Consider the following 17,436-nt stretch of genomic DNA (forward strand, 5'->3'; position numbering starts at 1 on the left):
CAGCATAGCTACATTGAGGTCAAGATCAAGAAGCCTTGAAAAACTCAGCATATCACCACTAGGAGGGCCTGTGGCTTTGAGCCTGCTTGTATCCTGCTTTCAGCCTGAGGTCTTGGCTGCTGTTTGTACAGGTTTAAAATTCACACTGACATCATGGGGAGCTGTGGGGATCTCATCAAAACTCAAGCTGCACTCTCATGGCCAGACTGAAACCACACAGACACAAAGTCAAGTTTTGCTGTTGGGTGTGACCACCAGCAGGCTGCACAGTGTCTTCCCAGCATTATGTTGCAGTGACTCTGAGTGATCTATCTCCATTTCTTGTAGCTCTCCTCCCTGAATCAGTGTGCACTGCTGTTAATTAAATTTGTACACTGCAACTGTGGATGTCTCCTGGGCTCCATCCACCAGAGAGCAACCAGCTTTCTGGTGCCAGGTCAACTCAGCCATTATGATTAGGCTACAGAAGGCTGACCTTGTCTCCCAGAATCACCCGGTGGAAAAAAGAACACAAGTGCAAGTTAAAGCACCTGGTGGTGCCTCCTACCTCTGCCATTCCTATGTTAAATCTTAGTGAGTTGTTCAAGCTTCCTATGCCTCCCATTTTTAATTTGTAGCAATTTTTATGCAGAAGTGTAGTTCAGTATTATTCTTGGAGCTTTTAAAAAAAATACATGCTCTCTCCAGCCTAAGACCTATTGAATCAGAGTTTCCAGAGGTGCGCTTGGACATCTGCATTTTACAAAGCTCCATTAGATGCCTCTATTGTGAAACATTCTTTATTAAGAATCATGAGCCACTGGGTTATTGTAGGGATCTCACAGATATGGGGATAAAGGTATAGTCTAAAAAGTAAACTGCTCTAAAATTTAGTGACTTATCTTACCTGCTGCTTTTCTTCTCCACAACACATAGACACAAACATTTTCTAGGTTCTTGGTTTTAATCTCTCTGCTTTCCATATGTGGGGACTTATGCCTTCTTTACTCTTTGAATTTTAAGTTCCAGTGCTTTATTTTATTCAAGTGCTACTATTTCAAGCCTCTACGTATTCTTTTTTTAATAAAATAATACTATCTGAAATTTTGTAGTTATGGTTTATATCTATATCATATTAGTATATATATCATTAAGTCTAATAGGATGGGTAATCTTATTTCTGTTTTATAGATGAGGACATTAAATTTGAAAGGGCTTAAGTAACTCAGCAAGTGCTGGAGATGGAACATATAACTTTCTCTTCTAAGTCCACTTCTCCCTGGGTCAGTCACTCTAGGGATACTGTCTGAATTTTTATTTATAATTTAAGCTTTAACCATTACAAAGCATGCAAGTAAAGAATGGAATTGAGAGAACCTTTAAAATCTCTTCCAAGGCTTGGTGATTAAATAATTCCGGTTGCCTGTTGAGAAACCCTCATGCATGATTGAATTCTTATTTCTCCCCTAGATATTATGAGATAAATAGAGAATTAATCTGAACTGTGTGGGATCCAGCTCCCCTTCCAGAGAAGAGCACAGGCATGGCCTTGCCTCTTCGGACATGTGCCCTGCTTTCCTTTCTCTTCACTGCAGACATGATGCACTTTGTTCTCAGCATATCTCTGCCCAGGACAGATTCTGTTCTGCTCTGAGTCCATGTATATAGATAGGTGCGTATATGCTTATTTGTAGTATTTTTCCCCTGTGCTATAATTTTTAAAAATTTTTATTTGTAATTATATTTTGCTGCATATCCAACATTTTAGTTTAAAAAAGAGTTTACAGTAAATTAGGAAGAAACATGCAACATAGCAACAACAACAAAATAGCAAACACTTCTCTTTGCTTACTAAGTGCCAATAAATATTTTAAACTCATTCAGGCCTCACAATGGCCCTGTGAAGTAGGCAATATTATTATCCTCACTTGGAGAAACTGAGAAGCAGATAAGGGATTTGCACGAGGCTGCTAAGAGAATACGCAGTGAGCCTAGAACGCCACCAGGGCAGGCTGACTCCAAATCTATGCTCTCAAGTAAAAAGATAAGCTGAGAAAAGTGAGATATGGGGAATTGAAGGTAGATGCTCTTTCCATACCTCTTCTGTTCTGCTAGACTGTGCCCTGCATAAGAATAAGGACTAGCAAATCATAGGTATTTGGTAAATGTGTTCTTTGACCTTTTTTTTTTCCTTACAAGAGAGAATGTAATTTCATTTTATTTTTATTTTATAGTAGTTTCAAGTCGATAGCATAGTGGTTAGACAATTACATAATTTACGAAGTGATTCCCTGATAATTCTGTTACCCACCTGGCACCATACATAGTTATTACATTATTCACCATATTCTCTATGCTGTACTTTATATCCCTGTGACTGTTTTGTAACTTCTTACTGCTTTCACCTTCGTCATGCATTGCCCCATCGCCTCCCAGTTGGCAGCCCTTAGTTAGTTCACTGTATCTATGAGTCCGTTTCTGTTTTTTTAATTCATTTATTTTGTTCTTTAGATTCCATATACCAGTAAAACCACATGGTGTTTGTCTCTTCTGTCTGACATATTTTACTTAGCAGAATATCCTCTATGTCCACCCACATTGTTGGAAATGGTAAGATTTCATAGTTTTTATAGCCGAGTAATATTTTATTGTGCATATATATTCTGCTTCTTTATCCAATTGTCTATTGATGGGCACTTGAGTTGCTTCATATCTTAGTTACTGTAAACAACACTGAAATAAACAAAGGGGTGCATATATCTTTTCAAATTAGTGTTTTGGGTTTCTTTGGATATATTCTCAAAAGTGGAATTGCTGGTCCATAAGGTAGTTCTATTTTTAATTTTTTGAGGAAACTCCGCACTGTTTACTATAGTGGCTGCAACAATTTGTAATCCCAACAACAATGCATGAGGGTTCTTTTCTCCACACTCTTGCCAACACTTCTTTGTTGATTAATTGATGATAGGCATTCTGAAGGTGTGAGATGATACCTCATTGTGGTTTTGATTCGCATTTCTCTGATCTTTTTATATGTCTATAGGCCATCTGTATATCCTCTTGGAAGAAATATGTATTCTGGTCTTCTGCCCATTTTTTTTCTTTTTACTTTATTTTTGTTGTTGACACCAGTACAGATGTCCCCATCCCCACCCCCCGAACCTTTGCCCACATCCTTCCAGCCCTCGGCCCCTCTTCTCTGGCCATAACCACCCTGTTGTCCATGTCTAGGGGTTATGCATGTATGTTCTTTAATTAGATTGGGTTTTTGGTGGTGGTGGGGGTTTGTGTTGAACTGTATAAGTTCTAAGTAAATTTTGGATATTAACCCTACATAGGATAAATCATAAGCAAATATCTTCTCACATTCAGTAGGCTGTCTTCTCATTTTGTTTATGGTTTCTTTTGCTGTGCAAAAACTTTTTAGTCTGATGTAGTCCCATTTGTTTATTTTTTCTTTTATTTCCCTTTCCCTAGGAAGTATACCAGGGGAAAAAAAAATGCTAAGAGAAATGTCAGAGATTTTACTGCTCATGTTTTGTCCTAGAAATTTTATGGTTTCAGGTTCTTAGACTTAAGTCTTCAATCCATTGTGAGTTTATTCTTGTATATGGTATAAGAAGTTGGTCTAGTTTCTTTGTTTTTTTCATTTATCTGCCCAATTTTCCAACTCCACTTATTGAATAGACTGTCTTTACTTCACTGTATATTCTTGCCTCCTTTTTCTTATATTACTTGACCATTTAGGTATGTTTATTTCTGGGCTCTTTATTATGTTTCATTGGTCTATGTGTCTGTCTTTATGCCATACCATGGTGTTTTGGTTCCTATAGCCTTGCAGTTTAGGTTGATATCATGAAGCATGATTCCTCCAACTTTGTCCTTTCTCAAGAGTGCTATGGTTATTTGAGGTCTTTTATGGTTCCATATAAATTTTAGGACTGTTCTAGTTCTGTGAAAAATGCCATTGGTATTTTGATAAGGATTGTATTGAATATTTATAGATTTCTTTGGGTAGTATGGACTTTTTAATGATGTTAATTCTTTCTATCCATGAGCATGGTATATCCTTTCATTTATTTGTATCTTCTTCCGTTTCTTTCTTCAATGTCTTACAATTTTTTGAGTATAGGTCTTTTACCTCCTTGGTTAAATTTATTCCTAGGACATTTTATTGTTTTTGATGTAATCGTGAATGAGATTACTTTCTTAATTTTTCTATCTGGCAGTTTATTATTGGTATATAAAAATGCAGCCAATTTACAAATGTTCATTTCATATCCTGCTACTTCACTGAATTCTTTGGTCGGTCTATTAGTTTTTTTTGGTGGAATCTTTAGGGTTCTCTCCATATAGTACCATGTTATCTGCAAATAATGACAGTTTTAAAACTTCTTTCTTTTCATTTTGGATGCCTTTTATTTCTTCTTCTTCTTTGATTGCTGTAGCTAAGACTTCCAACACTATGTTGAATAAAAAGGATGAAAATGAACAATCTTGTCTTGTTCCTGATCTTAAGGAAAATGTTTTCAGCTTTTCCCCATTGAGTATAATGTTAGCTGTGGATGTGTCATATATGGCCTTTATTATGTTGAGGTGTGTGTCCACTATTTAAATTTTGCTCAGAGTTTTTATCATAAATTGATATTGGATTTCATTAAATGATTTTTACACATCTACTGATACGAACATATGATTTTTATCCTTTATTTTATTAATGTAATGTATCACAGTAATTGATTTGTAGATATTGAACCAAAACCAAACTTGTATCCCAGGAGTAATGCCGACTTGATTGTGGTGTATGATCTTTTTGATGTATTGATGAATATGGTTTGCTAATATTTTCTTGAGGGTTTTTGCATCTATGGTCATCAGGAATATTGACCTATATATATATATTTTTTTTGCAATGCCTTTGTCTGGTTTTGGAGTTGGAAAAATGTTGACTTTTTAAAAATAAGCTTGAAAATCTTCCCTCCTCTTGAATTTTTTGGAATATTTTGAGAAGGATAGGTGTTAATTCTTCTTTGAATGTTTGGCAAAATTCACTGTGAAGCCACCTGGCCAGGACTTTTGTTTTTGGAAGCATTTTGATTACTGATTTGATTTTGTTGGCAGTCGTTAGTCTGCTCAGATTTTCTGGTTCCTCTTGATTCAGTTTTGGAAGATTACATGTTTCTAGGAATTTGGCTGTTTCTTCCAGATTCTCCAATTGTTGATATATAGTTGTTCATAATATTTTTTTTACCATCTTTTATATTTCTATGGTATCAGTTGTCATTTATCCTCTTTCATTTCTGATTTTGTTTATTTTGGTCCTCTCTTTTTTTCCTTGATGTGTTAAGGAGTTATCAAACTGGCTTATCTTTTCAAAGATGCAGCTCTTTGTTTCATTGATCCTTTGCACTGTTTTTTTCTTAGACCAGAGGGGTCTGGTGTCTGCTGGAACTTTCTGTTGGGTATGCCATTTGTGGAGCTAATGGAGTGGTACTGTGTTGTGGTCTGAAGCTGGCCATCCAGTGAGTTGGTTCTGGGGCCTCTTGAGAGGGATTCTGGTGCATGTCAATCTTAGATACTGCTTAAGACTGGCCTGGGGCCACCTGTTAGGAACTACAAAGCAATCCACTGTTGGCAGCTGCTTGAGTTGGGCTTGGATGCTGTGGGAAAGGTTACAATGAGAACCAACGCTGGCTGCCCTGTGGCAAGTCAGACCTATCTCTGTCAGACAGCTACTCATAAGGCCCAACCACTGAAAGAGCCTCAGGTGGAACACAATTTGGGTGAGTCAGGGTCTTCATCAGTATGGAGCTAATGAAGTTCACCAGGCTAATGCAGAATTAGGTTAGGCTGTGTAGTAGGAGGTCTCAAAGGAGGTACAATGGTGGCTGTCCTGCTAGCCCACTCACTGAAGCCACCCAATTCAGTTTCAACCTGTATGTCTGGCATTCACTAAGCTTGACTGGAGTTATTTAAGAAAGACTTTAATATGGGTCCAGGCTGGTTGCCGCTGAAAGAGCCTTGACCATAGACAATGGTTGGAGTAGGGTCTTAGGGAGCTAACAGAGTTCACCACACTAATGCAGGTTCATATTTGGCTGTGTATGGAGAGGGCTCAACCTGCGAAAGATGGCTCCAGTCAGCCATGTGGGAGGATTCAACACAGGGACAGTGACAGCTGCCCCTCCATCCTTCGTGTTTAAGTCACACAACTCAGTCTCTCCCTGTGTGTCTCAGGCGCCCCTCCCCCCAACAGCCACCGTCCCTCCTCCAGAACCCAAGGTGAGTACCTGCAAGCAAGAATTTTTGTGCTGGCGCTCTAAGAGGAAGCCTGGGTCTTCAGCAGCCTTCTGTCTTATGCTCTCACTGTCTCACCAGGAGGGAAGAGGACTCTCTGCTGATTTTCACAGCCAGATGTTATATGAGATCCTCTTCCCAGCTCTGGGGTTCCAGACTGGGGAGCTCCCTGTGGAGCTGAGACCTCTCCTCCTCAGGGGACCTCTGAGGCTGAGATATCCATCCAGATTCTCAACGGCCACATGAGGGTATAAGGTCAGCCCCTTTTGCATCTCTGCTCTTTCTACTAATCTCAATCCAACTTCTTCTGTATATCCTTAGTTATAGGACTTCTGTCCAGCTAGTCTTTAGATGGTCATTCAGGATGAGGGATCTATAGTTTAGTTGTAATTTTAGTGTGTTCATGTGAGGAGGTAAGTACAGTGTCTACCTGCTCTGCCATCTTGCCCAGACCCTCTGTTCTTTGATATTTGTAAGACAAATGTCTAAGTCTGCTTCTCCTTAAACTTCCCCACCCCTTGTTGAAATTAGTTGTGATTACCCATACGGTGCAGTAGAGGGGAACCAGACCCTTCCACTATATTCCAGAATGTTGTGATCCTGATACCTCCTTTCTCCTCCTGGCTGAGAGGTAGTGTTAATTGGAACAGTGGTTCTTCCGACGTGCTCGGGCCTCAGCCCAGAAAAACACAACTTTAGAGGAGCAGCATGAAGAGTTCCACTCAAATTACCCAAAAAAGCTTTCTCTGCCCCCTGCCCATTCTTATAGCATTTGCAAACCACTTCTTTAGACATGCACATGCCTTCATGACATTTAGTGTTGTATCAGAAATTTGAGTTCTTGCTCAGCTATCTATTAGAAAGGTCACCTCAGGGCCTGGGATTGAAGATGTATCTGGGGTCACCAACACAGCAGGGACTCTGAGTCCAGAACTTGTTTCTTCCTATTCTGAAGCCTTAATTGAAGTGGAAGAAGTGGACTTGGGTTAGGAATCATCCTCCCTCCTTGTTCCCCAGATCAATCACTCTGAAATTTTTTGTATCTCTTCTACATATACTTGCAGAGCTTATGCTCACTAGTTAAGAGATGTTTAAAATGTAAGTAAAATTCTTGCTACATTAAGAACTACATTTCTTGTTTCTTGTTGTTCTCCTTTAATCAGATCAAATCCCTCTACTTACTACCACCTCCAAGCTATAGAAATAAATGAACACGTGGATAATCACCATAGACAGAGCCTCTACCTCCTCTTTCAGTCCCACACCCTGGATCCCTATCATTCATCCCTACCTTCCTCTATTCCCAAGCCTAAAATATCCCTGAGAAAACTACATCTGTTTGTGTTAAGCTTTGTGCTAGACTTATTTGTGAAAGATCAATGTCATGTTCTGAAGATGGATGCATACCTAAGATTACAAAACGGATTTAGCTCTAGTTATTGCAAAGCCATCTTGGCTTTGGTTTCTGCAACTTGTAAAATAAGGGGGCTGGACTATTGCAGAAATAGCAAAAAAAAAAAAAAAAAAAAAAAAAAAAAAGAGTTTCATTTACCAGTTACTTAGTAATGGCTCTCCAGAACTATGATGGAAAGGATTCTGAAGTTACACTCAGACTCAGAGAGAAGGGTTTGAGCAACGATTACCAAGGTTTTTCTTTGGCAAGAACAGGAGAGAAACATCCCTTGCCATCCCAGGATTAGACAATCCTGTAGATTTATTTCAGCTCAGAACTACTGAAAATCTGTATTTTTCCTATGACTCCCTTTTGCAGAATTGACCTGTAGTTTGATGCTTTTGGAGATCCTTCCTCTGTTCCTACTGTCTTTTTAGGAACTATTTAACCTACCTATGATAAGACACCAACTGTTGGTGAGAGCCCAGAGGTCACTGCCAATCACACTGTGTGACTTGGTAAGTCACTTCTACACCTTGGTTCTTTGTGACATGGGAGGAAGAGATGCAAGATGCTAGCTCAGGTCTCTTCCCAAAAAGCAAATCCATGATTCTATTATACTGGAGTCACAGTGCCTTGGTACAAAGAAACAAGTAGCTTACGGTGGATCCAAGGGGTTTTAAAAGGGCTGTAATTTCCATCTCTTCTTCTTCTTCTTTATAGTTATGGGGAAGGTAATGAGCTTATTTCTGCCCTCAGATCTCAGATCATACCCATTGTCTTCCCCTTTCCCTGCCCATTGGATCACATTGGCCTGGAGCAGTTGCATATGTTAAAAGAAACACAAAGTAGAGGCAGAGGGCAATGGTCAGGGAGCGCAATGATGAGTCAAGGATACATTTTGGGGAAAATGACTATTGGAGGAGTCAGGAGGCAGCGAATGTGGTCACGCTCTAAAGATAAATAATAAAAAGAATGGGCTTAGGTTCTTAGATCCAGCAGAAAGTAGAAGAAAAGGGGGTGGGGGGTGGGGGAGAGGACCTGTACATGGTTGGGGCAGATGAGCAGAGTTCAGAGGGCGGACATGGGATATCTGTGTTCTGATCCAGTATTGGCACTGATTTGCTGTGTGACCTCGGGCCAGAGACCTCTTTCCTCTGGTTCTCAGTGTTCTTTACATGTACTGATCAGGGGGGAAATAGAACGAGTTGATTCCTAAGGGCTTTTCAGTTCTAATATTATGCGGGTCCAATTCCAAGCTCCTATAATAGTCTGTATAGACATAGGTGCCTTCAATGTGTATAGTTACGAAAGCAGCAAGAATTCATGTAGAACAGGCTATCCCTGAAGGGAGGGAAGGAGGAGAGGGTGCTTCTGCCTCCCTGACAGACAGAGCACATTAAAGTCTAAAAAGCCTGGGAACACAGGCCAATCATATTTGGGATCCAGTGACTCCAGTGGGGCTTCCAAGGACCTAAGTGTACTGTTGTCTCATCTCCCCCATTTGAATTTAAACTTCAGAGAGACAGAGCTTACTTACTAGAATCTCAGCCTCTTTGAGTTAGAAGTGACTTTAAAGCAGATCTAGTCCCAATCATTCACCCTCTGAACAAGAATTCTGACTTGTCACCAAAATATGGCTCCCACGTGTGGTTGTATACTGCCCCCAAGGGAATTTACATTGTGAATGGTAGGGTTAAAGAATCCTTTCATTCAACCTGGTGGCATGCCCTAGGACCCCAGAGATTTTACAAGACCAAACCACTAGCTAAGGATTTCAATCAACGTGGTTCCCCTAACACTGGTGAGGGTTCATTGGGTGCATGAGACAAGTGTTGGACACATGCTCCTCCCATCTACCACCTGGGTCTGCATAAGGGTTTGAGCATCTATGGGGGTAGAAACTGTTTCTTAGTCAATGGCACTTGCCCCAGTGCTGAGCATAGTGTTTTGTGTGGTGTGAAATAAGAGAAAAATTAAATAAAAGCTAATATTAGTGTCTCCCTGGAAACGAGAGCAGAGCTCTGTACTCAGATGTCTCTTAGCAAGGCCTGCTTACAAGCTAGCAGAACTGTGCTGCCCCCTGTGCTTGGAAAAGGGACTTTTCTTGTGTACTCAACATGAAATGAAACTTAGTGACGTGTATCCTGGGTATAGAAACTGAAACTGCTTTTACCTCTTGCAGCATATCAAGTGAAACAAGAAGTTATTCACTAAACATGAACTCCAAACCTCAAGAGAGAATAATTTTGGATGTTGGGACATGGGAGAAGACATTTCAAGAACTGATTCAGCAGGTGAAACCCCGAGCCAGATGGACCCTGAAGTTGGATGAGACTCTTCAGCCAGACTGTGTGGCCCAAGGGTGGAAGCAATACCAGCAGAAAGCATTTGGCAGGTAGGTGAGAGTTTGCACAAAGGTGAGTCTTCCGAGGCAAAGAGACTCAGCTTAGCATTGACTGATTCCTTTGGGAGCTTGTTAAAAGGACCGGGAGGCTCATTTGGTTGGAGTATCATCCCATACACCAAAAGATTGTGGGTTTGATCCCTGGTCGGGGCATGTACAGGGGGCAACCAATTGATGTTTCTCTCTTTCTCTCTTCCACCCTTCCTCTCTCTCTAAAATCAATAAACATAACCTCGAATGAGGATTAAAAAAAAAAAAAAAAGGAAGAAGAAGAAAACCAAATATCACCAGGCTTTTCATCCTTCTGTGGTCGCAGTGTTCTTTAGAATCTAAATGAGACTTTAAGCCTCCATTTCGCTTGCCTGAGGAAATTTCTTCTTTTATTAGGTTTCCTCCCTAAACAGTCCTAGAAGTCTTGAGGAATACTTTCGTATTCCATAAAGCCACCCTCCTCTTCCCACACCACTTCACGTGTTCCAGACTTCCTCTATCTAGTGCCTTCTACTCTCTCCCCCGTCAGCTCCCACTGGTGCTCCCAGACTGCGGCAGCCGTCCTAGGCTTGTTCCAGATCAGCCCTGGGCTGGGGCCTTCTGTTAACTCCCCAAGACCTGATGAAGGCCAAGCAGTCACTTTGAATATTGCTTTACTGAAAACTCGGGGATAATAAAAGGGAATGGTGCTACAAGAAGGACATCGAAACCCTAGGGCCCGGAGTTTCTAACTACTGTCTCTCTCTTACTGGCCATCTTCCTCTTCAACCTCCAGTGAGCCTCCGAGTGGCAGGAACCAACTTCCTTGCCCATGTCCGGAAAGCCTTTTCTTTCCATGCAGCACCCAGGGACCTCCACTCTGCTTTCCACCTCACCTGTTTTCCTGCTTCCCTGTCTGCCCCGTCCTGCCTCAGGAACCCTCTGGTCCATGCCTTAAGAATAATTAGCCATGCCATGCATTTTCAGACTTCTATTCCCTTGTCCATGATTCCTGCTTGTTTGGAAGACCCTTTCCTTTCTCTCCCCCTTTATTCATCTTTTAAGGGCCAACTCAAGCGCCACCTCCTCCTTAAAGAATTTCCTGGCTTCCCTAGGCAGAACAAGCGTTCTTTCTCCAATCCCAGATGATAATGTATGTACATATTTAATTTATGTATAATAAATTTATTGATAACATATTTATGTCACATATTATAGAAATATGTACAATATAGAAAATGTACATAATATTTTTAGAGGCAGAATCCATTATTGAAATGAAGCCTCTGGGGCTCTGCAGAACAGCTTTCAAGGCACTGGCCAGAGCCTAGGTAGCAGCCCTTCTGTCCTGCTTTCTAAGCCCGTGAGCTGTGGACGTCTCTCTCTCTTACCAGCCAGCGCTCCTTGAGGCACTCCCCCAAACAGGAGGGTGCTTCTCTTGTTCAGTGAGTTGATTTGATAGCCCTTCTGAGATGGGAAAGCAACTTACCATCATACCTTTGGAAAAATATCAACCAGTTTTCGAAAAGCATTTTGTAGTTTACAAAGTACTTTCACATATACTATCTCACTTAATGACGACACTATAATCCTTGAATATTTTTCAGTTGATGGATATAAAAACTGAGGCTTTGAGTAGGGAAGAAAGTGCTTTCTCCAAGGACCCCCTGATGTAAACTATGGACTGGGGTCTCCAACCCAAGTATTATGACCCCAGGTCCTAAGTCAGTTTTTCTAGGTGCAGGACTAGCCATGTTGCTCATTAGAGATGATGTTGTATAGTAGGTAAATAAGCAAGGTTGGCTTCTAAAGAACCAGGGACTATAACATGACTCTACCATTACTTACCTCATAGGTCCTTGAGCAAGCTGTGTCTCCTTTATGACTCAGTTTTGTCATCTGGATATGGGGCTCAATGATGCCTGTGTCAGAGGAGGGCTTTAAAAATGAAATGGTATAGCCCTGGCTGGTGCAGCTCAGTGGATTGAGCGCTGGCCTGCAAACCAAAGGGTCACCGGTTCTCTTCCCAGTCAGGACACATGCCTGGGTTGTGGGCCAGGTTCCCAGTGAGGAGTACATGAGAGGCAACCACACATTGATGTTTCTCTTCCTCTCTTTCTCCCTCCCTCCCCCTCTCTCTAAAAATAAATAAAATTTTAAAAAAGATAAAATGGTATAACACTATAAAGCACCAATTACAGTGCCTGCTTCAAAACAGGTACAGTAGTTATTGTTTATGCATTGTTTCACTTTCTGTGGTTCTAGTTAACCACTGCCAACTGTGGTCCAAAAGTATTAAATGTTAAATTCCAGAAATAAATAAGTTTTAATTCATAATCTGTTTTGAGTAGCCTGATAAAATCTCATGAAGTCCCAATCCAACCTGCCCAGGATGTGAATTATCCCTTTGTCCAACGTCTCCACAGGGTATATGCTCCCCACCCATCAGTCACTTAGTAGCCATTTTGGTTATGAGATCTACTGTCAGGATATCACAGAGCCTGTGTTCATGTGACCCTTATTTTACTTCACAATGGACCAAAGCCCAGGAATGGCAATGCTGACAATTTGGACATGCCAAAGAGAAGTTGTAAAGTGCTTACTTTCAGTGAAAAGGTGAAACTTCTTGACCTCACAAGGAAAGAGAGAAAAAATTATATGCTGAAGTTGCTGTGACTTATTGTAAAAATGAATCTTCTATCCATGAAATTGTGAGGAAGGAAAAAAAAATCTGTGCTAGTTTTGCTGTTGCGCCTCCAGCTGCAAAACTGATGGCCACAGTGCATTGTAAGTGCTAAATTAATATGGAAAAAGAATTACATTTGTGGTTAAAAGACATAAACAAAAATACATCCCAATTGACTGCAATGCGTTGTGCCAGAAAGCTTTGAACCTGGAGGAAGACTTCAGCAAGGGATCCCTGAAACGATGGCCATCAAGCCATTTACTGCAAATAAGGGATGGTCATACAGATTCAGGAATAGGTTTGGTCTGAACAGTATAAAATTGCTGGAGAGTATTGTTATAATTGTTCTATTTTATTACTACTTATTGTTGTTAGTCTCTTACTGTGCTTAATTTATAAACCAAACTTTATCACAGGTATGTATATGCAGGGGTTGATACCATCCATGGTTTCAGGTATCTGCTGTGTGGGGGTCAAATATCCCTGTATATAAGTAGGGACTACTGACCTAGTAAGAGTTTTCTTTGACCACAGTGAGGACTAAATTTTGCTGGGAGATGGCAGAAATGTTTTTCCCTCTGATATAGCCAGAGATGCTTTATTGGCAAAGAAGCAGACTTGGAATCATGTATGGGTGGAGGCACAATGGGTCACAGCAAAAAGCTTTATTTGAAACACAGTTTCTCTTATTTCTATTTGTCAATATCACATACACTTTTTCAAATTGAAAGTGATCTTAGAGACCAGGGCAGGACCATTTCCCTAGGTCAATAATCAGCTGAGGGAAAAACGGGCCTCTTTGTTCTGTCTGCAGATTCCAGTGTTCCTCATGCAAACGAAACTGGGCTTCTGCCCAAGTGCAGATCCTATGTCATATGCACCTGGAGCCCCGGAAGTCCCAGGGTCAGGTGCGTATGCGGCTTTTTTGCCAGAGGTGCCAGAAGTGTTCTCGGTCTCGATTTGAGAAGCCTGAGTTCTCCTCAGAAAGCACCATGAGGATTTTGAACAACCTGGTACAGCGTATTCGGGAGAGATACTACGGAGATGGCATCAAGAAGTATTCAGAGATACCGGTGATCCCGGAGGTGCCTTTGGACGGGTCCCATGACACGGCCAATTGTGAGGCATGTGTTCAGGGCTTCTGTGTACAGAGCTTACAAAACTGCATGACAAAACCATCCAAATGCCCTCCCTCCTACATAGAGATTAGGAGCTCTCTGTCTCACATTGGTGACATATATGGCCAAAATCAAGCTAGCAACAAGTCAGCTGAGGCAAAGGAGACTCAGAAAAGTGGCCTTTCCATCAAGGATAAGAAGTCAGGGCCCAAACATGCCACTGCTGGAACCCAAGTGCCTGGGGCAGGCCCTCAGTGCAAATGGGAGCGAGGTCAACAAACCACAGCAGGGGCAGACCGGCACGCGGTGCGTGGAACGGGTTCTCAGCCCATTCATGTAGCAGGATCACTTCCCCCAGGGTGGAAATACCTACAGCCCACTCGAGCAGTAGACCCATTACCTTCAGTGGAAGCATATTCACAATCCACCCTGAGGACAGGACCCACGGATGCCCCAGAGGACCCTCGGGCTCTAAGGAGAACTGGCCAACAGTCAAAACAGGAGACAGGTTCACAAGCCACACAAGGGGCAGGTCTTCAGGCTACAGAGGGGACAGACCTAAGGTCCACATGGAGAGCAAGCCCCACACGGAGAGCAAGCCCCACACGGAGAGCAAGCCCCACAGCTACACATGGATCCGGGACCCTCAGGGGAGATCCAGTGGCCTCGGGGAGGCTGGAGGGAAGGCTGGAGGGGAATTCACCTAGAGTGCCTGCTCCAGACAGCTCTTACAGATCCTTTACCTTCCTGCCATCACTTAACTCCCTTAAACAGAATTACTTATTCAAGTTAGGCTGTGCCTCTTTTAATACCTGTCGGGCCTTTGTGATGCACAGATACTTCAAATAGAATGATGAAAATAAGCTTGTCTTCTCTTCTTGTCTTAATTTCATGGTAATCAATGAACTAATATAACAAAGAATTTGCTTTGAGACCAAGCAGAATCAAGTTTGTAGACTAAGCACTGGTTTCCTGGACTTCCTTTGTAGGTAGCCTAAAACGTGGCCTAGCTGATAATAGGCCCAATAATAAATATTTGTTGAATGACTAAAAGTTGTTTGTTCATTTATTCACTCATTCATTGATTGGTATCAATATATATAGACTGTATCTTCACAATAATTCGGGGTCATGGGTGTTATTAGAAAGTTACTGTGTAGGCTGAATAATGGTCACCCAAAGATGTTCATGTCCTAATCTCCAGAACCTGTGAATGTGTTACTTTGCATAGCAAAAGGAACTTTGCAGATGTGATTAAGTTAAGGATCCTAAAACTGGGAGATTATCCTGCATTATAAAGATGCACCCAATGTAATCACAAGGGACCTTATAGGAAGGAGGCAAGAGGATCAAAGTTAGGAAGAGGAGGTATAACGATGGAACAAAGGGTTGGAGTGATGAGCTTTGAAGATGGAGGAAGGAGCCATGAGCTAAGGAATGCAGGCAGCCTCTAGAAGCTCATAGACGCAAAGACACAGATTCTTCCATAGAATCTCCAGAAGGAGCCAGCTCTGCTAACACATGACTTAAGTCCAGTGGGACTGATTTTAAACTTTTGACCTCCGGAATTATAAGGCAGTAAATTTGTGTTGTTTTTACACATTAAATTTGTGGTACTCTGTTACAACAACAAGAGGAAACAAATACAGTTATCAAGAGTGCTGCAGGGATCAGGCTATTATGCTCTAAATATGCTCCAGTTTTAACAACAAAAAGAGCATAAATGAATAACATTTCCCTGGCTGGGTGGCTGACTCCGTTGCTTGGAGCATCATACTGTAAACCAAAAGGTTGCAGATTCAATTCCTGGCATGGGACATACCTAGGTTGTGAGTTCAATCCCCAGTCAGGGCGCGTATGGGAGGCAGCCAATTGATGTTTCTCTCTCACATTGATGTCTCTCTCTCTTTCTCTCTAAAAAAATTTAAAAATAAAAATAAAATAAAATGTATGTACCCATCCCCCTGTTCTTTCTCTCCTACTTAAAGCTATTCAATGTTCCCACCCTAAAGAAGTTACCTTTGATTTTTGACCTTGGAGTTATCATATGCTCCCACTTCTTCCAGCATTGGATTGGGAAGCATGTAAGAAAAAACTTGCCAATCATGGGATCTTGAGATGCATGGCTATGTATTTCAGCCCTATTTCCATCTGTCTGCTAGGCATTTCTACATGGCTCTCTTTTCATTTTCTCTTAGGTCCTTCTTACTAGCACTTTCCTTTTTAAAATGCCACTCTCCCCAAACCACCCTACTGAATTTCTGCATTCCTCCTGCTTTTCATACTTTTTGGTTCTTTCACAAAGAACACTGACTTGGGGACTGGACACTCTACTTCTAGCCTGGTTAGGCTGTATGACCCAGGGCAGGTCATTATCCCTTCCTGGGCCTCAGTTTTTCCATCTGTAAAACAGATTAACATCTTCCAATTAAATATAGAGGATTAAACACGCGTATTTCCCTCTGATCTCTCTTGAAATCCCACTGACAATAAAAGGGGGAAAAGGCATCAATACACAAGGGCAAAGAGAATGGGTCAAAGCTAGAAAACTGATGGACTTGTGACAGACAAGTGACTTAGCAGAGTAGAGAAATCTGAAACAGAAGTTAGGTAAGGGAAAACTGAGGTGCAAGGCAATTCATGCAGCACAGTTTCTGAAGGGCTTAAAAACTGTAGGCAGCAAGTAGCTCTGAAGGTGAGACCTCGGAAGGCTGAAGTAGGAGGACTGGTTGAATGCCTGTACCCCAAGTTTCTTCCCCCCACTTCTGAGTGGCCTGGTAACATTCTTAACTTACTCTAGGGGGATTGGGAGCTTATACTCTGAAGACATTGACACAGAGGGTCTCTGGGCTCAGGGACTCAGGCAAAGCTCAGCAATCAGAAACACTGCGGAAGTCTGCATGCTGACTAGTGGGACTCCCTCGACCCACTACCAAACCTAGGAGCCAACCTTATGTCTTACCCACCCAATCCTCACACACACAAGAGAATAAATTGTATCTCTTTGGGACTACTGATCAACTGGAGAGAAAACAATAACATATACTGAAATGGGAGATCATAGGGAGATTCCTCCAATGAACTGACCAACTCAGATAACCCCAGAGTACACCCATCAGATGCTAAGACCCCACAGAGCCTCCAGTAGCTTTTTAGTGCCTCACAATTGCATTTGGACAGATAGCCAAGAGAGTACCAGATATTTGATAAATCCCCTAATGCAAAGACAAAGAAGAAGAAATAAAGGTTAAAAACAGGAAAGCAAAAGGAAAAGAGATGATTCATGGATAAGAAGACCAAAAATATTTAAAAAGTAAAACTAGTATTTATACCTCAGAAAGATAAGAGAAGGTATCACATTTATGAAAAACTAATTGGACATGATCCCCTGGGACAGCCCCAAGTGGGGCATCTCCCTATGGCTGAAGGCAAGTCCTTGGGAGGGTCTCAGCTATAAGCCTGCAGCGGGCCATGCTCCCAGAAGCTGGGGAGATGAGCGCTCTAGTCCTGAAAGAGGGATCTGGGCAGCACACCACAGCCTCCATCCACTGCAATCCACACCCTGGGACACTTGAATCTATTTCCT

The 17,436-nt window shown here is 41.7% G+C and overlaps 1 protein-coding gene across 1 annotated transcript; it reads left to right on the forward strand.

Moving 5' to 3' along the window:
- The first annotated feature begins 9,771 nt into the window (after positions 1–9,771).
- Positions 9,772–14,903, forward strand: RTP4 (receptor transporter protein 4). Its single transcript, XM_054585262.1, has 2 exons — positions 9,772–10,067; positions 13,547–14,903. The coding sequence occupies exons 1-2, from the start codon at positions 9,889–9,891 to the stop codon at positions 14,697–14,699; spliced, it is 1,332 nt and encodes a 443-aa protein (XP_054441237.1). The 5' UTR covers positions 9,772–9,888; the 3' UTR covers positions 14,700–14,903.
- Positions 14,904–17,436: the final 2,533 nt, after the last annotated feature.

The sequence above is a fragment of the Pteronotus mesoamericanus genome, unplaced genomic scaffold (genome assembly GCF_021234165.1).
Source record: "Pteronotus mesoamericanus isolate MK-2021 breed Mesoamerican mustached bat unplaced genomic scaffold, CSHL_Meso_final contig_82, whole genome shotgun sequence".
NCBI lineage: Eukaryota > Metazoa > Chordata > Mammalia > Chiroptera > Mormoopidae > Pteronotus > Pteronotus mesoamericanus.